The 24,988-nt window shown below is 47.8% G+C and overlaps 1 protein-coding gene across 7 annotated transcripts; it reads right to left on the bottom strand.

Annotated features, from left to right (window-relative positions):
• Nucleotides 1–703: 703 nt before the first annotated feature.
• TMEM39B (transmembrane protein 39B) lies at nucleotides 704–21,635 on the bottom strand. Of its 7 annotated transcripts, none has more exons than XM_067725253.1 (10): nucleotides 18,613–21,635; nucleotides 16,536–16,662; nucleotides 15,805–16,024; nucleotides 15,109–15,192; nucleotides 14,637–14,791; nucleotides 13,782–13,862; nucleotides 7,207–7,543; nucleotides 6,111–6,298; nucleotides 2,677–2,797; nucleotides 704–1,160 (listed from the first exon to the last, which is right to left on the bottom strand). In XM_067725253.1, exons 1-10 carry the CDS (start codon nucleotides 18,698–18,700, stop codon nucleotides 918–920), a joined length of 1,644 nt encoding a protein of 547 aa, XP_067581354.1. In that variant the 5' UTR covers nucleotides 18,701–21,635; the 3' UTR covers nucleotides 704–917. The 7 variants fall into 7 exon arrangements, with proteins under 7 accessions (XP_067581354.1, XP_067581352.1, XP_067581351.1 ...); XM_067725251.1 differs by lacking the exon at nucleotides 18,613–21,635 and adding an exon at nucleotides 18,324–18,519 and having other exon boundaries at nucleotides 704–1,376; XM_067725250.1 differs by lacking the exon at nucleotides 18,613–21,635 and adding an exon at nucleotides 18,088–18,317 and having other exon boundaries at nucleotides 704–1,376.
• Nucleotides 21,636–24,988: the final 3,353 nt, after the last annotated feature.

Genomic DNA, 24,988 nt, shown 5'->3' with positions numbered 1-24,988 from the left:
TCTAGGAACCACTTTCTGCTTACCTTCTCCAAATACCCCAGGATGCTACTGCTCGGCTTGAAGCGCCTTTACCCCCTCTTGTCCACCTAGGAAGTGGCCGATACAACTCAGACTATCCCCTCCTCCAAGAAGTCCAGAGAGCATTAAATGTTCTCTCCCCTGTGCTATTCTGTACCTTGTAACTGTTATACCCCTCCCAGTGTAGTGACTTGTTTGTTTCTGTGTCTTGGCATCTTCACCATCTACCTCGGCATCTGACACAGAGCAGGGTCTCAGTGACTGCGTGCTGGGAATCAGTATATCACATTCTGCTGGGATAGTAGTGTTATCTTTCAGAGGGTTTTGGGACCCAGCGCTGCCACTTCCTAGCTGTGTTACCTTGGGCAAGTCATGATACATAGCTCCCTGAGCTCCTGTTTTCATCTATAGGAGTGACAGCACCTACCTCCTAGGGTTGTCATAAAAACTGGATTAAGACAAGGCCTGTCATACATGTAGAACAGCCTCTGGCACACAGTGAGCATTCAGCCAGCAGCAGCTACCATGCTACGGTGACCTCGGGTGTCTCATCTTTTCTCCACCGGAGAAGGCAGAGCTCACAGGGGCCCCAGAAGCCACACACGGGGTGTCCTGGCCAAGAATCCCACACCTCTGCTCTCTGCCTGACAGGCAAGAAAAGGAGAAAGAAATACAGGACACAGGCTTATTGGGAGTATAAAAATAGGACTTTTTTTTTCTCCTCATAATCACATCAATTATCAAAGAAAAACAGTATGTAACAAAAATACAAAGCTCTGGTGGATTTTTTTTGTCTGTTTTTGTTTTTTTTTTTGCCCCCCACCCATCCCTCCCCAACAGCCGATTCCCAGGGAGCCCCTGGCTGAAGCCTGGATGCTGTCCCTGGGTCGCCCTGGGGCTCAGGAGAACCGGTGGTCTAGGTCCCTCTGGGGGTTGACCGAGTACGAGTAGGCCTTGCCCAATACCAGGCGGTCTCGCAGCAGCTTGAAGAAGGCGTAGTAGTTGCTGAAGAGGATGAGTGCCAGTGAGATGGTCTGGTGCCACTTATCAGAGGACATTAAGGAGTACAGCTGGTAGACGATGACAGCGCCCTCCAGCAGCAAAAGGATGTTGAGGATCCGCAGGGGTTTGCTGAAAAAGAACTGCCCAGGAAAGAGTAGGCATGGACTGGAAAGTGGGCTCCAGAAACCTGCCTCTTGGAAGGGGGTTCTGGGTAGGCCAGTGAAGGGGTCAAGTTCTTGGGCCCCATGCAGACTTGGGTGGGGAGGAAGACTTCGTAGGGTTGGGCGTGGACCTTGCCATCTCTCTGCCTTTGTTTGTGGTGTTCCTTCTGTCAAGACTACTGCTTCCCACAGAAGCTGTTTAAGATCCGGATCAAAAAAAACAAAAAAAAGATCCGGATCAACTTCCACCTCCTCCCAGAAGCTTTTCTTGAGAAGTCCTGCTTGTTCTCTCAAACTTTTGCTGGTCGAAAACCAACACCTTATTATATGTGACTTCCTGGGTACTGTCAGGCCTGAACAAAGTAGAATCTTATGACAGAGGCATGGAAAGTTATTATAGACTCTACAGCCTGAGTCATTTACTATTTCATGTGTAGCATCCCCCGCTAGGCCGGAAGCTTCCAGGGGACACGGAGACACATCACTCTTACCTGGTGTCTACAGGGCAAGGTAGAGTGTAGAGACTAAGAAAATTTTTCTGGTCAGTTTAAAAGAATGATCGATGTCCAGGGATCTTGATTCTGCAGGGGCCAAGGTACCTAAACCTCAAGAGCTGATTATAGGATGGCAGGAGAAGTGCCAGGAAACAGGAGTCTGAGAGACCAGCACGCCAGGCTCAGCTCTGCACCTGACAGGCTGCAGGACCTTGGGCAAGTCCCTTCCCTGCCTGAACCTCAGGTTTCTCTACTGGGAAAAGAAGAGGTTAGCCCAGATCAATGATTTCTCAAACCGTGTTCCTCAGAGCCCCAGGTTCCAGGAGGTCTTTTAGGGGCTACCACAGTGGTAAGCAGGAAGTGAGGGGAGTTCCAACCCTTTCAAACAGAGCAGCGCCATGAAGTCCTATATACTGAACTTTAGTTTGACTGAGTTGGAAAAAAGGATTTTGACAGTAAAATAAGTAAATAAAATGGAAACCACCAGCCCAGATGATTTTGAGCAGCCCTTTCCATAGTACTGAGTCCATGAGCCATTACCATTAGTTCCCAAGTTTCCCAGTAAGGCACCCTTGGAACAAGTTAAACTCTCTAAGCTGATTTCAGTACCTGAAAACCAGGACAGCCCTGGTATTTCTTTCATACACAAGGTTCTGGTGAAGACTGAATGGGAGGGTGCATGGGAAGTGTTTACCACAGTGCCTGGCACACAGTAAGGAAAGACGAGTGTAATTATTTTCACCACCAACAACCCCTCCTTTTGTTGTATCATCTTTTCTACCTCCACCCAATGTTTTCAAAGATCTGGTACCAAGTGAGCTACAGTTATGAAGGGATCATTTGTATGGCTGTCCTTGGGCTGCACATGTGCATTGTCTTCTTTTGGATTTGGGAAATATTGAAAATAGCCGCCTCTTGCTATGACATCGCCTTCCTGCCCCGCTGATCCTCCTGCCCTCTAGATCAGGCCCCACCCCTCCTTCCCAGGGGAGGAGACTCACGTGGAACCGGAAGTGGGAGACGTCGGAGGGGATGGCCACGTTGTAGTGGCCCACTGCTTTGTAGACGTTCTTGCTGTGCTTCACCAGCACGCCCTGTGGCCACATGCATTCTTCAGTCCACCTGGAGGCACAGCCCGACAAAACTCCCTTACGCCCAGCTCACCCACACAAGGGGATGTGAGAAGACTGAGCATGGGGTGACCACCAGGGCTCTACTCCCATTTCTATCACTTAGACACAATGACTTTCCTTTTCTGCGTCTTAGTTGCCTTTTCTGTAAAATGGGTAACTGTAAGAAATTCACTGCACTGGGAGTCGGAAGGTTTAGGGCTGACATTCATGTCTCTGAGGGATTTCAAGAAAACCCTTTTCCCTCCCTGGGGTCATTTTCTTCATCTAGCCTCCCATCAGTCTCACCTCTAGCCTCCCAGCAGTCCACCACACAGCTGCCCGAGTGGTCTTTGTGAAACACCAAGCCAAGCCTGACTAGTCTCTCCTCAAAACCCTTTGAAGGCTTTCCGGTGCCCCTGGAGTCAAGTCCCCAACAATGTGTTATGGCCTCCGAGTCCCAGTGTGGCCTTCCATGACCCCCACCACATAGCACCTGCTCACGCCACCCAGAACTGCCTCTAGTTCCTCCAGCACTGCTCCTGTCTCTTCATAAGGTGCTCGCTCCAGCTGGGCTGCTCTTCCAGATGCCTTATCCCACAGAGTTCAGCATCTTTTAAATGCTCCCTGAATCTCCTGCTACCGGTCCACTTTCCCCAATGTGTTGTCACTTATTTATTTCCCTGTATCCCTCACTAGTCTGGGAGCACTGAAGGGGAAGGCATGGTGTCCAGTTCATTTCTGTGTCCTCGGAGCATGCCACAAGGCTTGGCACAGAGGCGCCCCAGAGAGCATGTGAATAAGGTTGTGGGACCAGTGAATTCTCTTCCATTGTTCTTTGAGATCTCCCAGGAAATCTAAGGGTCCTGGGCCAGAGGACTGAGAATAACTGTCCACAAGAAGCTCAATCTCATGCTCCTGTCCTGTTGATTCCTTCATGTAAAAAACAGTTACCATGTCATATGCAACAACATGGATGAACCTCACAAACAATATGCTGAATGAAAGAAGCTGGACCCAAGAAGAATGTCTACTGTATGATTTAATTTACATGAAGCTGTAGAATAGGCAAAACTAACCTATGGTGAAATGAAATGAAAAGATGGTTGCCAGGGGGAGGGGGTCATTGGGAAGGGCCATGAGGAAATTTTCCGAGGGGCTGGAAATGTTCTGTATCTTGATGGGGGAAGGGTTACATGGGTGTGTATGTCTTTATCAAAACTCAAGGAATTGTACACTTCAAGATCTGTGAATTTCACTGTATGGAAATTCTACCTTAAAAAAAGCTCACATACAAAAAACACAAAAAATTTGCTGTTGGACCTATCACAAGCCAGGCATTTGCCAGGAGTGAGGAGATGGCCGAGGGCTTGACAGACAAGGACCCTGACCTCCAGGAGCTTTAGTCTTGGAATGACAGGCAAGTAACTAAGCAAACACAGCAGAGGAGGAGCACAGGCAGGGCAGGGACACTGAACCTATCCTGGGTGGTCAGGAAAGTGTTCCTGGAGGACGCAAAGTGCTAAACGATGAATAGGAATTAAACAGGAAAAGAAAATTGGAAAGGTCACTCCACGCAAAACATGCATCATAGGCAAAAGCCTGCATACAAAAGTACATATAGGGACGTCCCTGGTCGCGCAGTGGTTAAGAATCCGCCTGTCAATGCAGGGGACACGGGTTCGATCCCTGGGCCGGGAAGATCCCACATGCCGTGGAGCAGCTAAGGCCGTGTGCCACAACTACTGAGCCCATGCGCCACAACTACTGAGCCCATGCACCACAACTACTGTGCCTGCACTCTACAGCCCGCGAGCCACAACTACTGAAGCCTGTGTGCTTAGAGCCCATGCTCTGCAACAAGAGGAACCACTGTAATGGGAAGCCCGAGCACCACAACAAAGAGTAGCCCCCGCTCGCCACAACTAGAGAAAGCCCGTGCGCAGCAACGAAGACCAAATGCAGCCAAAAAAAAAAAAAAAGAACATACAGAATTGGAGGATCCGAAGAGGTTGGGTCTGGCTAGAGCAGAGTATGAGTTGGGGCATGGGAAGAGACAGAGCAGAAAGGCTGGTAGGAGTCAGTTCATCATGGGAAGCCACGTGAAGGAGCCTGGATCTTACCTGAAGACCATGGTGAGCCATGGGCAGGTTTATCCTCATATTCAGCCATGTACTCTCTTTCTACTCTCCCCTGCCCTCAGAGCCTTAGGCTAAGCCAAGCCCCACTTCAGCCCATTTGGCAATATCCATCCACTCTCTGGACCACCTGGACAGAGCCTGAGAGGGACCCTGACTGGCATGGAGGGCCAACATCAGGAGGCTTGGCCTCTGCGGCCTGCCTTCGCATCTCTGTGCGCCTACCCCTACAAACCTGTCCTAGGGGCCTCTTCTCGGCTGGGCCTTGTGCTGGGCCCAAGACTCAGATGTGATTCAGAGATGGTCCCAGCCTTGAGGAGCTTCCAGTCTAATGGGGGAATACAGGCAGGAAAATTAGCATAACCGGGGTAAAAAGACGGTGATGAAGGGCTGTAGAAATGCTAGGCACCAGGAAGGATGGGTCAGGCTGAGGGGAGGACAGCCCAGCCCCTCAGGGCTCCTGAGCAGGGTGACTTCTGCCTCTGCTCTGAGTGCAATGCCATCCCGCAGCTGGGCCTTTCTCACCCCACTCATCCTAACTCTTTGTGTACACGGCTATCACCCGCACCAGACTGTAACTCCTCAAGGGGTCTCGTCTTAGCCATTTCCTCCCTGTGGCTTTTCTTCCCTGGCCAGGGTACGTCATCAACTAACACAGCACCATACCCTGTTACCAGACTGATGTTTCTAAGGCACACCTTGGAATGGGTCCCTCCACTGTTCAAAACCCTCCAGAGCTCCCCTCTGCCTATAGGTCAAAGTCCAAGCTCCTTTGTCCAATACACAGCACCAGGCCTGGGACAGCTTAGGTAGAAGTAAATGCTTTCTGAAAGAGTAGATTAGCCAATGATTGGATGGATGAGTGAGTGGAAGGAGGGAAGCAATGAGTGAATGCATGAGCAAATCAGCCAATAAGCAAGTACCTAAGTCAGTGAATGAGAAAGTCAATGAGTCTATGAATTTACCACCTGCCTTCCTCCCATCTTCAAGACACTGCAAGTTACCCAAGGACAGGAGACATGTCCTTCCTGGGCCCTGCCATATCCCACTCTGGCCACAAGGCCTAGCATACAAGACATGCTCAATAACTATTTGCTGATCGAATGAATGAGTTGATGAGCAGGGAGGTGAGTGACTCCAGACACTGACCAGGGGGGGCTGGGGTCGAGCAGAGAAGGGCAGACTCACGGGTGCTGCAGTACATTGGAGCACAGTGCTGGGTCCACCTTCTGCCAGCAGCCCAGGTGGGCAGCGGCCTTATGCAGCAGGTCGCAGTAGCTGGCAGGCAGCAGGTGCTGCATGAGGATCACCGAGGTGCTGATGGACACCAGCAGGAAGAGCTCGCAGGACCAGCGCTTGTCATAGTAATGTGTGTTCTGGGGGCAGCGGGAGGTGGGTGAGACCTTGGACACCCATAACGGCCTCACTCCCTCCCCCATCCCTGATTCCATCTGTCTCGGAGATCAAGACAGCCCTAGAGAGACCTCGGGGTGGCCTGAGACGAAGGACTGAACACCTAACAAAGGTGGCTTGATCATGGGCTTAAACCCTATGCCCACTACTCAGTTTTCTACAAAGAAAAATTATTCCCACTCTGAGCCAGAGAACAGGCTCTGGGGTTCAACAGAAATGAGTTCAAATCTTGGCTCTGCTGCTTAGTCACTATGTGACCTTGGGCAAGTCATTTCACTTCTCTGGGCTAGCTTCCTCATCTGTTAAATGAGGATGAGAGTAACCACCTCTGAGAGGCGTGAGGAGGATTATAATACTCATCAAAGCTCTAGCAGGTTGTAGGTGCCCAACGGACATGAAGTCCTCTCAACCCCCAATCATTCAGTGCAGCCCATCCTCAGAGAAATGTGTCAAGCCAGCTGGGGAGGTACCTTCCCACATGGCCATACAAGCCAGAGAGAGAGCACAGGCCTTTGGAGTCACTCAGATCTGGATGAGTCCTGCCTTTCGAACTTAATGACAAAGCAGGACACCGTGACATGCCTGTGCCAAAACCGCCACACTGAAACACCAAGTCACCGCCTTCCGTTACCAAGTATTACAAACAACAATGCCATGTCCCCCTCGCTGGCTGGGGGACCTCGTGCGGGCCACGTGCATTCAGCGAGCCTTGTTTTTTCCACTCTAAAATGAAGGCAGGAGTCACTCTGGCCCTCAAGAGCACATATGGGAATCTCATCAAGAGCAGCAGAGTTATTTATGCGAGCAAGAGGGCTCCTGGGGGGCAGGCAGCAGGGTGAGGCCCCTTTCCTCCCTGGGTCAAGCTACGCACCTTCACGAACCAAACAGGCACAAAGGCCACGTAATAGGCGCTCAGCATGGAGCTGACCAGCACCTCCTTCATGCGCCAGTTGAAGTCCATCTTGAGGAACTCCACCTCACTGCGGATGAGGCTGGGCGACAGGCAGCAGGCGTGGGTGGGCATGGCGTCCGGGCCGTACAGCTGCCGCGTGTGCTGCTTCCACGTCTCCCGCAGTGTCAGCAGGTAGTCCCGGCTCCGTGCCAGGCCACTGACCGCCTCCCGGGGACCCATGGAGGCCATGTGGCTGAAGAGGTTTGTCTTGCGGAGGTCACAGTTCAGCTGCAGGAACGGAATGTACATCCCAAACCTGCTGGGGAAGACAGTGGTGAGGGCAGGCCTGCGCAAGGGCCAGGATCCCAACTCTTAACCACCAAGGGAATCTTCTTTCCTCCTGGGCTTTAGCTCTCCTGGCTGTTCAGAGGGGAGACTCTACCGGTCCCTCTAGCCATCCAGCCTCCCAGCCAATGATCAGTCATTCAACCCATGTATTAGCACTAAGTGCATGCCAAGCATTGTGCTGAGCGGCAGGTATACAGTAGGAAGCAAGACACGAGTCCCGGCCCTCACAGACTATTGCTGCCCAGCAGTAATCTTAACAGTCCACATTCACTGGGCACAACCAGTGCTCCAGATACTGTACTAAGTGCTTTACATGCATTCTCTTCTTTTGTTTCTCTTAACTCTGTGTTAGGTACTGTTAGTTTGTGCCCTTTTCAGCTGAGGAAGCTTTGACTCAGACAGGTGGAGTGGATTCCGAAAGCTCACACAACTAGTAAGGAAGTAGTAGAGCTGGGATTCAAATCCAGAACTGTCTGGCACCGGTGATAAAGACAGATACTCAGCAAATACTACAAGTAATTCATTAATTGAAAACATACATGGGGAAGAGATATGGGAACATATGTATATGTATAACTGATTCACTTTGTTATAAAGCAGAAACTAACACACCATTGTAAAGCAATTATACCCCAATAAAGATGTTAAAAAAAAAAAAAGAAAATATACATGGTACCACAAAGGAGAGGTAGACATTGTCATGGGTGCACATGGGGGCAGCTCTGTAGCTTGCAGAGGAGGACAGTTCAGGAACAATATTTATTGTGTGTCTATTATGTGCCAGGCACTGAAATGGGCCCTTGAACAGTACAAACCACTTCCCCTGAGGAGTACCCCTAGGTCAGGGCTGGAGCTAATTAGTTAAGAGATAGTGTGTGTGGCTGATATCATTTAAGGAGAAAACTAGACAGACCCATAGCCCAGAAGAGTAGATCATTAAAGTGGGTAAGTGCCAAGCACAGTACATGGAACGTCACGATAGGTGCTCTTGACAGGCATTCCTTGTTTTAGCTTAGGGCCTCTCAATTTCCCCAGGCTCTCAGACATAGCTCCAGGAGGGTCCTGGGCTGCTGCCAGGAGCCAGACCCAGTGAGAATGCTACATTTTCTTATCTATAGTAATGTTCTCTTTCTTTATTCTGAACTTCCAGGAAGGGATATATGAGTGTTCTTGGGCACTCATATAATTAGCCTCTTTGGGTTTTTGCTTTCTGGCCTATAGAATGGGAATGCTTCCACTTCTCCTAGGGTAAGGTTCAAGTAAGATAACTTAGAGAATTCTGGTCAAGAGCATAACCTTTGGGGTCAAATAGGCTAGGATTAAAATCCCAGCTCTGCCACTTACTAATGCTGTGATTTAGGGCAAGTTATATAATCTCTAGGAGCCTCAGTTTCCTTAACTTGCCTTAAGTTACCTAGCTTGTACTGATTCTCTACGCTCAGTCAGGCATTATGCTAGTGTTTTTATAAATACTCTCTTTTAATCTTTGCAACAATGCCCAGCATGGTGTCTGGCCTAAAGTAGATCAATACAATTTTGTTTAGGAAAGAAAGAGGTCAATGATTCTGTGGGACAGAAAAGAACACTGAAATGGGATTCCCAAAACACTCTTCAGGGCACTTGGTGGGAATGAGGGCGTGGGGCACCTACATGAACATACAAGGGCTTCAGACTCAACCTTAAGGACAAGTACTTAAGAATCTTCTTGGCTTTCCCACTAAGAAGGACTGCCGATACAATTAAATTATTTGATAACAGTGAGTAGCTGCTCTGACACGTCACAAGTTAGAAACAACTTCACATGCAAGACGGCAGATCCTCTTTCATCCTCTCCATCCTAGATGTGACAGTATCAATGTAGAAAATAAATAAATAAAAGTAGAAAATAAATCCATATCAGCAAAGAGAATGGGAGTGAGGGTTATCAGTACATAAGTGATTCTGACAAATTTACACAGCAGATGGAAACATGTTGGCAGATGAGGAGGTCATCATCTAGAGTAGCGCAGTCCAATAGAAATATGAGAGTCACACATGTAATTAAAAATTTTCTAGTAGCCGCATTAAAAAAAGGAGAAATTAATTTTAATACTCTATTTTACTTAACCCAATATAGGCAAAATATTATCGTTTCAATATATAATCATTATTTATGAATGAGATATTCTACTTTCTTTTTTTGTACTAAGTCTTCAGAATCCAGTGTACATTTTACACTAACAGCACATTTCAGTTAAAACTAGCCTATTTCAAATGTTTAATAACAATAGGCAGCTAGAAGTTACTAAACTGGATAGCGTAGGTCTAGAATGTGCCATGAGAGGGTTACAATGGGGGTAGGAGCTTATCTGCCCAGAGTGACCCAAGAGATACTGGCTTGAAGTGGGCACATTTGATAGAGGGTAGAAGTGAGAAGCAGGGCTGAACAAATGGGATTAAACACAGATCTGTATTCATTTATGAGTCACTTCCTTTATTCTCCTACAAACCTGACACAATCTGCCCTGAAAGATTCTTCTCTAAAGAAACTGAATAAACTGAGGAGAACTGAGGTCTCCAATGGGGGCACCCTACAGTAATACCCCCCTCCGCTTTCTGGTCTATGGGTGCACACAGCTTGACAATTAGCACCTCACTCACTCTTCCTAAAGCAAAGTCTACCAGTCAGTGTGCCCTGCCCACATACTTAGAATTCCCAGTCAAACCTCCCATTCACGTATACAATGGCAGAGGGAGAGAAAATGCATTCCAAGCCACTCAGTCCTCCACTCTTAAATGCAAACAGACAACCAAAGAAACTAACTACACTTAGAAAATTAGCAGCATGAAACAGAAAAATTGACCTAGGGGAAAGACAAAATTGAGGGAATGTAAGAGATCTTTAAAACAAGAACAGAATGCTATGAGAAAAGAACAATCAGAGGGGCTTCCCTGGTGGCGCAGTGGTTAAGAATCCACCTGCCAATGCAGGGGACACGGGTTCGAGCCCTGGTCTGGGAAGATCCCACATGCCGCGGAGCAACTAAGCCCGTGTGCCACAACTACTGACCCCGCATGCTACAACTACTGAAGCTTGTGCTCTTAGAGCCCGTGCTCCACAACAAGAGAAGTCACTGCAATGAGAAGCCTGTGCACCACAATGAAGAGTAGCCCCTGCTCGACACAACCAGAGAAAGCCAGTACACAGCAACAAAGACCCAATGCAGCCAAAAATAAAAATTAAATAAAATTAAAAAAAAAAAAAAAAAAAACAATCAGAAATCCAGAAAGAGGACTTAGAGATGAAAAATATGATTGCTGAAAAAAATCTCAATAAAAAAGCTGGAAGATGAAGTTGAGAAGATCCCCCTAAAGATAAAGTAAAAAGAAAGAGAAAAAGATAGATAGAGAAAGAGAGAGACAGAGTCAGAGAGAGAAAGAAAGAGGGGAGGGAGGGATGGAGGGAGAGGAAGAAAGGGAGAAAGATGAAAAGTATGAGGGAAAATATAAGAGAAACAGATGACCAATCTATGAGGTCTACCATCTGACGCAGGGAAGTCCCAGAGAGAACAGAAAAAATGGAAGGGAAGACATTATCAAAGAAATAATAGAAGAAAATTTCCCTGACCTGAAGAAATACACAAATCTCCAGGTTAAAAAAGTCCTAGAGTACTGATAAGATGAATGACAAAAGTTCCATATCAGACACATTCTTGTGAAATTTCAAATAATCAAAAGATAAACAGAATGCTCCCAAAAGCTTTCAGAAAGGAAAAAACAAGTGGTCCACAAAGTAACTGGAATCAAACTAGCATCAGACTTCTCATTAGAAACACTGGATGCTAGACACAATGGAGCAACATCTTCAAAATTCTGAGAGAATATGAATTTGAACTTAGAAATCGACATTTGGCCGAACCATCAATCAAGTATGAGGGCAGAATAAAGACATTTTCAGACATGCAAGGACTAAGACTGTATATACCTCCCATATACCCCTTGTTAAGAAAATTACCTCATAATGCACTCCAGCAAAATAAGGGAGAAAACCAAGAAAGAAGAAGACACGGGATCCAAGAAACAGTGGATCCAACCCAGGAGGGCAGGAAAGGAAGTCCCAGGCTGAGAGCTGTATAGCAGGCTTAAAGAGCAACCATTCCAGACTGGAGCAGGAGGATGGAGGGCTCCAGGAGGGATGTCTTTGGACGGAAAAATGGACTCCAGGCAACAGGTAGTATGACTGACAGGCTGGATAAACTTGAGGATATGTTGAAGGCCCATCATTCTTTTGTCAACAAGAAAAAAGAAAGGCAATTAGAAACTCCAAGAAAAATAAAAAGCTATATAAGAAAGTTACAATCTAAATATGAAGCAAACTAAAATGTGGCATGGTTTTAAGCAATTGATGGAATATCAGAAAAGAGAAACCATTTGACCTTGACACTAGGAACATTCTTTTTTTAAGAGGCCCAAGATTATAATTCAGTAAATATAGAGAAGGAATATCATCTATGCACACTACTTGGTCCTGCAGTGAATAATATTTTCATATTCACAATAATATCAAGGCCACTTATTGGTTTTTAATTTTTAGAATTAGCCTTAGACAAAGAATGGAAGACTTAAATGTGGCTATATAGGAGAATGTGAATGTCAAGCATGACAATATAAGAGTACAGCTGCCAGGAAGTGATAGGAGGAAGAGGGGAGGAAAAGCCAATGGACAGGGTTCCTAATATTATGTTCTTACATAAAAGGGATTAAGACACTGACTATTGCTGATGGAATAAAAAACACAGGCATACTCATATTATTGAAAAAGAGGCCCAACAGAAAATTAAAAATAATAACAATTATCAAATACTAGGAACAGTACGGATAGAAGGTGAAGTAAATCTTCATCTGTCAATGCAGGGAATCAATGTATATGTGCATGTGTGCGTGTGTACGTGTGTGTGTGTGTGTGTGTGTGGTATGCTTGCATATGCACAGAACATTAATTTCCAGGATATATAAGAAACCAGAAACATGGCGGTTACCTCGTGGTGGTTAGGTTCCCTTCCTTCTAAGAGTGGAAGGAAAACTGGGTAGCTGGGAGACAGGAGTCAAGGGAAGAATTTTTCATTCTACGCTCTTTTATCTGTTTTTCAGTTTTAATGATGTGAACCTATTACCCAATTATAAAATCAATAAATAAATGTGTAAAGAAATAAACAAAAGCATAAGGATATTAAAATTATGGAGGTAACTCAGGGAACACTTAAAACCAGAAACAGTAAAAGAGGTTGCTTTTGAGAAGTGGGACTAAAAATCTGGAGGGTGGGGTTAAAGGCTGTTTCTCATCATAAGCTTTTTTTTTTCTTTTGGCCACACCACACCTCGTGGGATCTTAGATCCCTGACTAGGGATTGAACCCACACCCTCAGCAGTGAAAGCACGGAGTCCTAACCATTGGACCACCAGAGAATTCCCATCATCAAGTTTTTTAGCACTATTGAATTTGATTTTTTTATGATATACGTGTCTTATATTAATAAAAATTTAAAGATTAAATAATATAAAATAAAGCAAAATATGAACACTGGGTGATGTCTGAGTAGTCACCAGAAAGTGTCAAATTAAGGCAACTGTTGACATTTCTAATCAGTACAACCTTGGAGGGCCATTTGTTGATATCTATCAAAAATGTAAAACATAGCTTTTGGTGCAATAATTCTACTTCTGGGAATCTGTTGCACAGAAATTTTGGACAAGTGTGCAAAGATGTATGCAAAAGAATGTTCCCTGCCTCATTGTTTCCAATAGGGAAAAGCTAGAAACAACTCAAAAGTCCACCAACAGAAGACAAACAAAACCAATTGTGAAAAGTCAATTCAATGGAATATTATGAGGCCATTTAAACAACTGAGGCAGACCCATATATACTGCCATAGGAAAATATCCAAGTTATATGACTATGTGAACGTGTAATAACTTATACATTATCATTCATAGAGATTAACCCTATTTTTCTGTTTTTAAAAAATGTGTATGTGTGGGTACTTGCACAGAAAAAATTTAGAAGGACATGCTGCAAGATAATGGTTTTCTGGAGGACTGAGATTATGTGGGACTTCCATTTACTAAGTTAAAAGCTTCTGTAAAGTTTAATATTGTTACGTGACACATGTATCACTCTTGTAATTAAAAACTAGTTATAACTAAAGCAAGTGTGATTTGGCTCCTACCATGACAGTGACCTTTTGATCACGCAGGGGAGAGACGAGTGTCCAGTTCTGAAGCTTCCCAGGGAACAGAGGTGACCCAGCCTGAGGAAGTTCATGACTCAGAAAGCCCAGGGGTTGGGAAATGACTGCTAATGCCCAGGCAGCCAGCAGCCTGCCCCAGAAACAGCCAGAGTGGACATCTTGCCAAAGCTCTCCCCAATTCTAGTCTAGAAAGGGGCAGGCCTGTGCTCCTCCCAGACACTATCTTTCCATCCTCAACAATCCGGGTTCTGGCAAGACGGAGGAAGTGAGTGAGCAAAGCAGACACACAGACAGACATACGGATATGCATGTGAAGATAGATACACACACACACACACACACACACACACACACACACACACACACACACACACACGCTTCATGCACAGACACCCACACAGAAACATGCGTGCACCCAGGTGCTTGCAAGCATACATACCTGGGGGAGGCACCGAGAGACTACATAAACACTAAGATATGCAAAGAGACAGAGAAAGAGAAAGAACCAGAGAGAGAGGAAAGGAAGAGAGAGGAAGATGAAGCCCGTGCATACCCCCTCAGGAGCTGCGGGATATACACTCAGATCTGAGTCCCCTTCTGACCTCCCCCTTGAGGGCACCTTGGGGAAATTATGCCTGCCGTCTCAGTTTCTGCTCCTGCAAAAGAAAGCTAATCGTCCTGATCTCAGAACGATATTGTCAGACAATGTGAGAGGGTACTGTTGCTGCCTGCCTGTGAGTCTACTGGGTACGGGGGCCCAGTGCCCAGCCACACTCAGGGCAGAGGTCAGGAACAGGTGCTGGCCAGTGAGGGGGTGGAGTGAGGGGTACTCACGGATAGCAGAGGAACAGGAGGTTCAGGAAGGAGTAGGTCCTGAAGAGGTGGATGAGGGAGCGGCACAGACTCCAGCCTGTTGCCGTGAGAACGGTGAAGCGGGTGAGGAACAGCATGATGGAGCGAAAGAGGGAGACCTTCCCCCTCTGAGAAGCCTGGGTCAGGGCGAGATAGGACGGGATGGGGCCTTGGATGGAGGTCATGGGGGCTGTGCCCAAATCCCACCCAGCATGGCCCGTGATCCCGCCCGGGGAAACGTGGGGCAGCAGGCTGGGCAGAACCTGGCAAGGTGAATCCTTTCCCTCGACGCCCAGGACTCCAAGAGCCGATGGGATGTAATACTCTTCAACCAAGTTCAAAGGGAGCCCCAAGGAAATGCCTCAGGGTTGAAGGGCTGGGCACACCTCCTTGGTACCCCCACGGGTAAAGGGGAGTCCCAGAGTTCCCCAGCCAGCCTCTGGGACCCAATCACCTCCTTCACGATGGACCCAATGAAGCGGCGGCCCAGAACAATGGTGGTCACCATCAGCAAGTTGAAGTCGATCAGGTGGAAATTCTGTCAGGGGGCAGAGGCTGGGGGTCACGTGGGCCCCCTGCCCATGTACGGGCTTTTCGCATACCCACCTCCCCCTGCCCAGTCCTTTCCATCAGGACTGTCCCCACTCTCTGACCTTCATAGGCCTCCAGCTGAGTCAGACCAGGAAAATACCTAGAGGAGTAGAACAGGACCCAGAGGAGGAAAGTGGGACAGTCCCTGGAGACAAGAGAGTGGTGTGTGAGCCCTCTTGCTCTGATCACCCATGCCCCTGCCCCTGCACCTCTCCTTCTGCACAGAGCTCTTTCCTCTCCTTGAAATAGCCATGTATGCCTGTGACTCACCTCCCCCACAGGACTTACGACTCTGTGCTCCTTTAGACAAAATCTGAGTCAGATTCATCTCTGCTACCATTACACTGTGTAGTGTGGTGCTGAGCACACTAGGGGTGAGCGTTCAGGAATCATCAGTTTCCTGTTCTTTTTATACCTCTCATGCCCAGCATGAGGCCAAACACACAGGGTTCTGCGTAAGCTATGCTAAACTAAAACCAAACATGTCACTCACACACACACACACACACACACACACACACACACACACACACACAGCAGGTCCTAGCTGGGCACCTACCAGGGAGGTGTGGGAGGGCGGGTGGGAGGGCGGATACCACCACACTGTCTTGTAGATGTTGATGTAGTGGACGAAGAGGGCTATGAGCTGGCAGAAGAAGAGCTGCAACTCAAACAGAATGCTGGCCTGGACTGGCAGCTCGGGGATCTTGCAGTGCTGCAGGGGCACGACCGTCTGGGTGGCCAGTGGGGGGCTGGAGAGGCCCGTCCCAGAACTGCTCCTGGGGGTGGGAGGGAACAACATCAGGAGCTGACCTGAGAACCCTACCAAGAAGCACTTCTGGGGCACAGGATTGCAAAGCAGGACCAGAAAAGCAGCTCAGGGTAGGGATGGAGTCCTCCTAATCCTGCCTGTCAGACAAAGGAGATGACAGAGCCTTTTCCTATTCATAAGCTGATTCAGTCTTTCCAACATTCCCCAGGAAGGAAAGAATTATTAGGTCCATTTTACAGATAAAGAAAAGGAGGCCCAGAGAGGGGAGACAACTTGTCCAAGCCACCAGCAAATCAGAAGCAGAACTGTAACTGGAATCCAGGCCTTCGGGTTTATTACACTATGTCCCACTGCATCTGTCCCACTGACCACCCTCTGGGACTTTTCTGCTGCTCCCCACCCTTTAAGCTCCCATCTGGCATCTAGGGTATCACACCCTAGAGCCCAGTCAGGGAGAGCTTTGTCCAGATTGCTCCTGAGAGCCCACAGTGAGGCACAAGAGACAGAAAGTAGTTTACCTGGTGCGGGAACGGACACTGGTGACTGATGCGCTGGAAGTGTGGCCCCCACCTGAGCCCCCAGAGGATCCTGGCTCACAGAGTGGATTTCGACAGTAGGATGTCCTGTTGGGACCTCTTCGTCCTCCTGCAGGGCTCGACATAAGGTAGATCCTCAAGCCAGAGGGCATATATCAAGGATAACAGCAATGATACTGGCTGCCAGTTACCTGCTGTCTCATTTTGTCGCTCAGTTACAGAGACCCATGATCTGGCCCCTGCCCACCTCTTCCAACTTATCTCCTACCATTCCCTGCCTCGCCCCCATGCTTCAGCCAGCCTGGCCTTTCTCTCTTTGAGCAAACCAAGCTTATTGCTACCTTCTGCACTTGCTGTACTCTCTGGAGAGCCATTCCCTGCCATTTTGTAAGTATCTGCCCCCATAACTCTCTATCTTATTTTTATATTTTTTCACAATTCACTCTTCATCTTATTCATCTGTTAACATATTTACTGTCTATCTTTCCCACTGGAATGGAAGGCCAGTGAGGTCACTATCCTGATCTGTCCTTTTCACTGCTGTATCCCCTCCTCCTACCACAGTGCCCAGCATGAAGTAAGTGCTCAATAACTGTTGATGAGGGAATGAATCCGGAAAGGTTCCACAGATTGGTAAACTCAGTTTACATTGTGTCACAGGTAGTCTGGGGGTCTGGGTCCTGCGCTCTTAGCGCTGGTGTACACTGCTCCTTTCAGATACTACAACTCCCTGTAGGCTTACAATTATGGGCACCCTTGAAGTTTTTTCTCCAGGACCCAAGATCCAGTTCAGTGGGCAGCCTGGACTCTCACACTCAGGACCCAGGGCCTGAGCACAGTGTCAAGGGAGAATGGTGTGGTTGTGAACCCAAAACTTGGACCTGCAACCTCTTTTTCTAGGCTTAGCAGTCTAGCCCAAGCTCCCAGGCATCACCCTGCACAAAAGTCCTGCACAAAGCTCCAAGGCACCACCCCAGTCCCAGTCAAAGTTATAGCCTTGTTCATACCTCCTCATGGCAGCAGAGCAGCCTCCACACACACACACCCCTTGCCCTAGCTTCTCAGCCTGTAAGTTTTTCCCACATGTCTCGGAAAAGTTCTTGTCCGGGAGCTCTGCCCCAAACAGCCCCCAGCCCCAAAGCTCTGTTCATGTACTACTGTACCTGGCTTAGAAAATCCCACACAGGCACCCTCAGTCCAGATGCTCTGCCCACACCCACTCTCCTCTGTTTAGAAGCTCTGCACCCACATAAAGCCCCTCAACCCAGAAGCCCCGCCTACACACAATTGTCAGCTCATAAAACCCGCCCACAAGCCAATAAAAGCTCTCTCTGCCCAGAAGCCTCGCTCCAGAGTGGGCTCCCTTCTTCTGGAAGGTCTCCTTCCAGGCCCACCTCACCAGTACAAAGCCCCTACTGCCCAGAAAGTTTGCCACTGCACCGGGGCCTACAGCTCAGGAGCTCCGCCCTTAGCACTAAGGCCGCGCCCGCCGTTAAGCCTCGGCCCACTCTAGCCCAGAAGACTGGGTCCTCACCAAAGCCCCCAGGGAGCCTCCGCATTTGGAAGCCCCTCCCACCGCTCCGATGTCCCGCCCCCACAACAGAAGCCCCACCCGCAAAACGACAGGAGGGGGCGGGGTCCCTCTACGCCCACATCCCCTCCCCCTCCCCTCGCCGGGATCCTGTCCGCGTGGGGGAGCAATTAGCAGCTTGGCCGTCCTAACCCCCGAGCCCGCCCGTTCCCGGGCCGAGTTGGACCCGCGCCGCTCACCCATCTCCTCCCCCCGGCGCTCTCCGCTTCGCCGCCGCAGCTCCAGCGGGCAATATGTCGGAGGCGACGGCGGCCGGGAGAGGACTAACCGCCGCAGCCCAGTCCCCTGGTATCAGCTGCGCGCTCCCGCCTCGCCGCCAAATTTGCATACAAGGCGGGCTAGAAGCTGGGGGCGCGCTTCTTAAAGGGGCCGCTCGGACCAAGGCAGTCCCGCGCGCTCTTTGTCTCGCGGTCCCCCACGCGTTTCCTGCAGATGCTGCTGAAAAGCCCGAGAGGGAGGGGAACTCACCTTCTTCTCTTACCTTGCGTGCCTTCTCCCAGCACCTCTTCAGGGCCGAGGGAGGGGGCCGGAATAGCCTCTCGGTTCCTGCATCCATGAGTGTTCCTCCGGCGCCTCAAACTCATCGCGTCCCAAGTTGGGCTTTCATCTTTTCACTTTGGCCTTATTGCTCTTAGGTCCACCCCAATCAAAACCTGGGAGTTATTTCCCCATTTCCTTCTACCCCCACATCCAATCTTCCACCTAGTATTGCTGACCCTAAGTCCTAATTATTTATCACATCTGACCCTATCCGTCTTCCACCACCTTAGTTCAATTCCTGATTCTGCCAGTTCCAAGACTTGAAATCCTGTTTCTTGCTCTTTACTGGTAATATTCACCTTATAGGCCTTGGTGGCCTATAAGGTGAAATAATGCATGTAGAACAGAGTCTGTTTTTGTTTTTTTCAGAGTCTCTTGTAATTAATGTTCGCTGTCATTACTATTATGATATATGGCAAGCACTTAACACAGAGGAAGCACTCGATAAATGAGCTGCTACTAGCAACCGTTATGATTTCTTCCCTCATAAGACCTATAAGACGTCTCAATCGTCTGGTACCTCCGTTACTTAGCACAGTCTTTGGTACATAATAGACAACAATAGTCAGTTAATTAAATGATTTAGTAGATATTTAATTAATAGATACTCAGAGCTTACAGTTAAATGGGAGGAGATGGATAAAAAAATTAGTAAATTCTGCAGTATGTTAGAAGGGAATGATTACTGTGGAGGAAAACAGGAAAGGGGGATGGGAGGTTGCAATTTTAAACAGGGTAGTCAGTAGGCTTCATTGAGAAGGTGACTTTTGAACAAACACTTGAAGGAAATGAGTGAGTCAGTGCTGCAGATGTCTGGAGAAAGCGGGCAGTCCAGGCAGAGGGGAAAAGTCATTGGAAGGGCCCTCAGGTACAAGCATGCCTGGTGTGTTTAAGAAACAGCAAGGAGGCCAGTGTGGCTTGGAATGGAATAGACATGAGAGTCAGACATGAGAAGGAATGGACCTGTGGCTTTTACTCTGAATGAGGTGGGAGCTAGTGGAGGGTTTGTACATCCATTTTTTAAATTAATTAATTAATTATTGGCTGCATTGGGTCTCCATTGCCATGTGCGGGCTTCTCATTGCGGTGGCTTCTCTTGTCGCAGAGCACAGGCTCTAGGCGCACAGACTTAGTAGTTGTGGAGCACAGGCTTTGTTGCTCCGTGGCATGTGGGAACTTCCCGGTGCAGGGCTCAAACCACTGTCTCCTGCATTGGCAGGCGGATTCTTAACCACTGCACCACCAGGGAAGCCACCTGAACTTCCATTTTTAAAGAATCACCAGCTGCCCTGTGAGAATAGACTGTAGTGGCACAAGGGTGGAATCAGGGAGACCAGGATGCTTTGGCAGTGATCTTAGCAAGAGATGTTGATAGTTTGTACCAGACTGGGTGAGGTGATGAGACATGGTTGGAGTCTGGATTTGAAGGTAAAGTCAACAAGATTTGTTGACAAATTTGGATAGGTGTGTGGAAGAAAGAGAAGATCAGGATTACTCCGAGGTTTTTAGCCTAGGCAAATGGAAATATGGAGTTTAACACATATACATCTATTATAGATTTTATACCAAGTCAGGCCTTCCTTTCTGGGGAAAAAGAGGCCCAGGGAGGGAGAATGGCTGGGTCACAAAGCAGATCACAAAGCCTGCTTTTTCTTTTTCCAGCCAAGGAAAGTCTGGTTAGAAGAGCTCTTTCTGACCTCTTTGGAGTCCTGAATTTGAAGTGTATCTTGTTAATTACTGAATCCCCAAAGCCTAACACCACCTGGCACAAGATAGGCATTCAGCTAGGATTAGTTCAGTTGAATTGAGGTAGTGGCAAACTGGCTCTTGAAAAGGCCAGTTGGGAAGGGAAGCTAAAGGGTTTCAGGAATATTCCATAGAAGACTGAGGCTGGGACATTCCTGGGAACTCATTTTAACTCAGGTCAGTAAACATTTCTGAGCATCTATTATATCTTGGGCACTGGGGATACAGAGATGCCACTCATCAGTGGGAGACAGAGAGGAGAATCAATAAATTATGACAGTGTGATAACAATAGCAGTATGTACCAAGTTCAGAGGTGAACGGAAGATGACTAACCCTGACAGGGGAGGTAGTCAAGAGAAGGCTTCATGGGAGAGGACATCAGAGCTGGTTTCTGAGAGACGAATAGGAATTTGCCTGTTATACTCCTCAGGGAGAAAGCAGTAGCTTGAGTCTGGTAATTGCCTTACTGGGGCTGGTGGCAGGGGATTGTGCATCTATTATATGGAAGGTACTGGACCTTGTACATGGCAAATACTCAGGAGACGTTTGCTGAATCGATTTGAGGGCATTCGTACAACCCAGGGTAAGAGGGTAAGGCCACTCAAATGGACCACTATGCATGTAACCCATGACCTGCGGTTCCTGCCCACCTTCTACAGGTTGACTACTGATTTTACCTGCCCAGCATCCATTCCTCTTTCTTCTGGTAAGAATACCAATTTTCCCTTGGGAATCTACCTTTCCTCCCACTCTCTCAGGCCATGTGGTTTAGTGCGGCTGCCTTACTCTGCAGTTTCAGTGTATGCAGATAACCCTGGCCTGACAAATCAAAGCATTCCATCCCTGCCACATCAGGCTACACTGACTGGTTGGGGTGAGGGTGGAGGTGTGTTAGTGACCCAAATTAGGCCAAATGAGATGCAATCCTGGGATCTTTGCTAAACTACTGGGAAATAAATATTCCCCCCTCTGGGATGGCTAAGGAAATAAAATATAAACTTGAAGTTCTTGGTGGTTATCTTGCCACCTTTTGGGGGGAACTGGCTGACAATGAAAGAAACACAGAAAAGTCAAGAAGTCAGGGGGCTTCCCTGGTGGCGCAGTGGTTGAGAATCTGCCTGCCAATGCAGGGGACACGGGTTCGAGCCCCGGTCTGGGAGGATCCCATATGCCGCGGAGCAACTGGACCCGTGAGCCACAACTACTGAGCCTGCGCATCTGGAACCTGTGCTCCGCAACAAGAGAGGCCGCGATAGTGAGAGGCCCGTGCACCGCGATGAAGAGTGGTCCCCTCTCGCTGCAACTAGAGAAAGCCCTCGCACAGAAACGAAGACCCAACACAACTAAAAATAAATAAATAAATGTATTTAAAAGAAGTCAGGAGACACTTTCTTGATGGCATCATTTGATCTAGTTATACCTGAAGCCTTTATGGACTTTGCTGTTAACAAAAAACCAGTTTGTGTTTAGTGTCTGACAACCGCTACTGCAAGAATCTAGAACAATATACATTTCTCAGTATCTACCAGAAACGTCTAGGGCCTTAATCCTTTTACATCTGCCGCCTACAGGCTCCCTGGGAAAATAATCGTAAGATGGCAGGATGTTGGTTAGGTTCTTGTCCTCTAGATCTGTGGCCCCACATCTCAGCTGTTTTGTGACCTCGAAGCCCTCACTTCCCTCCTGTATGTCTTCATTTCCTGATTAACTTGCTCTCTATTGGCTCTTCCAGGAGTCTTGAGTTTTTGAGGAAATGCCACTGGCTCTAGGCCAATCATGTGTCATTGGATATCAGGAATTGGGATCTCTTCCTTGGTCCTGTTATTCTGGGGCCAAGGCTGGCAAGTCTGATTAGTTTTCACCCTGGATTATGCAGACCTCTGGTGGTACACAGCGGGGGTCCTGAAACCGCAGGATAAAACACAATACTGCTTCCTGGAGTGTCAGTTTTATTCATGGCAATGTAAGGCAATATTTTCAATATTAAAAGTGTAGTTATCCACAGCACCTTCTCTGAGCCAGACTTATATGGAATCAAATCCCGGCTTTACCACTTACTAGGTGCACGACCTTAGGAAATTACTTAACCTCTCTATGCCTTAGTTTCCCCAGTGTAAAGTGAGGATAGTATAACTCACAGGTGTAGAGAACAAGCTAGTGGTTACCAGTGGGGAGAGGGAAGAGGAAAGTGGCAAGATAAGGGTAGGGGATGGAGAGGTACAAACTACTATGTATAAAATAAGCTACAAGGATATATTGTACAGAATGGGGAATATAGCCAATATAAAGTTATAATAACTTTAAATGGAGTATAGTCTATAAAAATTTCGAACCACTATGCTGTACACCTGAAACTAATATTGTAAACCAACTATACCTCAATTGAAAAAAAACAGTGAGGGTAGTATTAGTATCTATCTTATGAGATCATGGTGAAGATTAAGTTAGTCTGTGTAAAGTACTTAGAACATACCCGGTGCCTGGGAAGTGCTATTTAAATATCACCTGTTATCACCTGTTATTGTTATTAAAACATGGATATATTAAGTAACAAGAAAACTAATGTGAATTTAAGATCAGTGACTTTTGAAGAAATGTCACCTGAATCTCTGCCTCAGCTTCCCAGAGATTTGCTCTTTTGCCAGCAAGAATACTTACAACATCGAATTTTCACTACAAAAACCTACCAGAGAACCCAGATGTCTTCATGTTCTTTTAATTTCCTGGGCAATTCTCACTTCCACGTACATGTTAGTCTCCCCATCCAACCTTCCACATCTCAGGGACACTCACCCACCTGTTCTCATCCAGACATTTGTTCTCATCCATGTCTTATAATATTTGGTTATTACAAAGATAATATATGCAAGCTTGAGAAAATGCTGCATTTCTTTAGTTTTTCAAAAATGTGTGGATTTTGGTATGTAATGTACTGTGTGGGGGTGGGGGCAATGAAGATAGAGAAAACAGCATGAGCAAAGGTCCAGAGGCAAGCTATGTTCCAGAAGAGTAAGTCATTTTGGCTTGGGAGAATGGAATATGGGGCTGGAAAAACAGGTTAAGTTCCTATCACTTGAGGATCTTGAACACTACAGGCTACATACAGTGAAGAGTTTGGATTTGATTTCACCTCTCTAATCCTGTTTCATCTGTAAAATTAGGGTAATTCTCATGTCATTGAATTGTTGTGAGGATTAATGACCTAGAGAAGCAAACATATGGCAGAGTAATCCTATATAGGAAATGGAATGGCTGTCATCATGAGTTGAGGTCAAGGATTCTTCTTGGTATAGAACAATCCCATCTCTCAGGGCGGCCTGCAATTTAGTCTCGCTTGAGGTATTATTTTATGCAATGCACAGCTAAGCCACCAGAGGGAGCTCGACACAAAGGAAGCACAGCTCCCAGCTCCACAGGAAAACTGGTGGGCAGGGCTAGGCAGGGGATGTGGAATTCTGGACCCAATCCAGAGCTTCTCGATGGTAGGGGTAGGGAGTGGATCCAGGCGCCCCCTCTCTGGCCCTCTTTTGTTTCTTAGACCCATCCCAAGGAGAGGAGTGGGCATGCTGCTGCAAGCTAGAGTTTAGCAGCTATTCAGATTGAAGAGCTCTAGGATGGAGGTGGGGGGCTGTGGTAGAAGAGAGTGAGGGCCAGATCCAGTTTGGGGGCCTGAGTTTCTGTATCTTAATCAAAAAAGGCTTTCATCAACTCTACTCATAAGGGCCAAACTCCTTAGAACACCGTGGGCCAGGCCAGGGAACTTCAGAAAAGGAGCTGGGGCTACAGCATGAGGAATGGGGGGCAGGGAGAATGGGAGGCAGTGCCACATCTATCAGCCTTTAGAGTGGCATCTACATTGCCCTGGGACCCCAGCATGCAGGTCTATCAGAAAGGGCTGTGGGACCTAGCTGCTCCAATCATGACTTACTAACCAAACTTGTTTCATCGGATTTTTACAAAACCTCCTTTGACTTACCTTCCCCACTTACAGTGATTTAAACAGGGACTTTTCTGTTACAGATGTTAAAATCAAGGCCCAGAGGTATTTAGCAATTAACCCAAGATCAAGTGGTGCTCGAGGGCAAAGCTGGGCCTGGAAAGCAGTAAGAACAGCTCTGAGGGGCCCAGGAAAGGGAAGGCAGGCAGACAGAGCAACAGCCTTCAGAATCGCTGCAGCAAGCGCTGGCTCTTGGCCAGACTTCAAACCCGCCCCTCAAGGGCCAGCTCTGCTTCTAGGGCCCAGGCTGCCGAGCCCCGCCTCCACACTCCCACCCCAGTCCCCTGAGAGTCCATCACCCCGGCAACAGCCAGAGAAAGGCCCAGCTAAAATATTTATGGCTCAAAACAGTCCAGAGGCTTTGGATGGGGGAGGGGGAAAAGCTGATGTCATCCCTTCTCCGCTTGCAGGCGAGGTGACTGACATGCAGGGCAGCTGGGTGGGTGGGCCAGGCCCACTAGGGTCAGGGCTCTCAAAGGAAAATCCCTAGGGCTGCAAGTGGTAATGGGAGGAGGGAGTATGTGATAAGACTCGACAGGTGACAGGGCTGGGTAAGAAA

Source organism: Pseudorca crassidens, chromosome 2, assembly GCF_039906515.1.
Source record: "Pseudorca crassidens isolate mPseCra1 chromosome 2, mPseCra1.hap1, whole genome shotgun sequence".
Classification (NCBI taxonomy): domain Eukaryota; kingdom Metazoa; phylum Chordata; class Mammalia; order Artiodactyla; family Delphinidae; genus Pseudorca; species Pseudorca crassidens.
This window is presented reverse-complemented; position numbering and strand designations above follow the sequence as displayed.

Bases quoted from the DNA above. Each gene is read 5' to 3' on its own strand.
- TMEM39B (XM_067725250.1), bottom strand. From the start codon at position 18,112: ATGCGGAGGCTCCCTGGGGGCTTTG. The intron at 6,299-7,206 runs GTGCGTAGCTTG...CGCTGCCCCCAG, and splicing joins TGCCTGTTTGGTTCGTGAAG to AACACACATTACTATGACAA. The intron at 1,377-2,676 runs GTGAGTCTCCTC...GATCTTAAACAG, and splicing joins TCTCCCACTTCCGGTTCCAC to CTTCTGTGGGAAGCAGTAGT.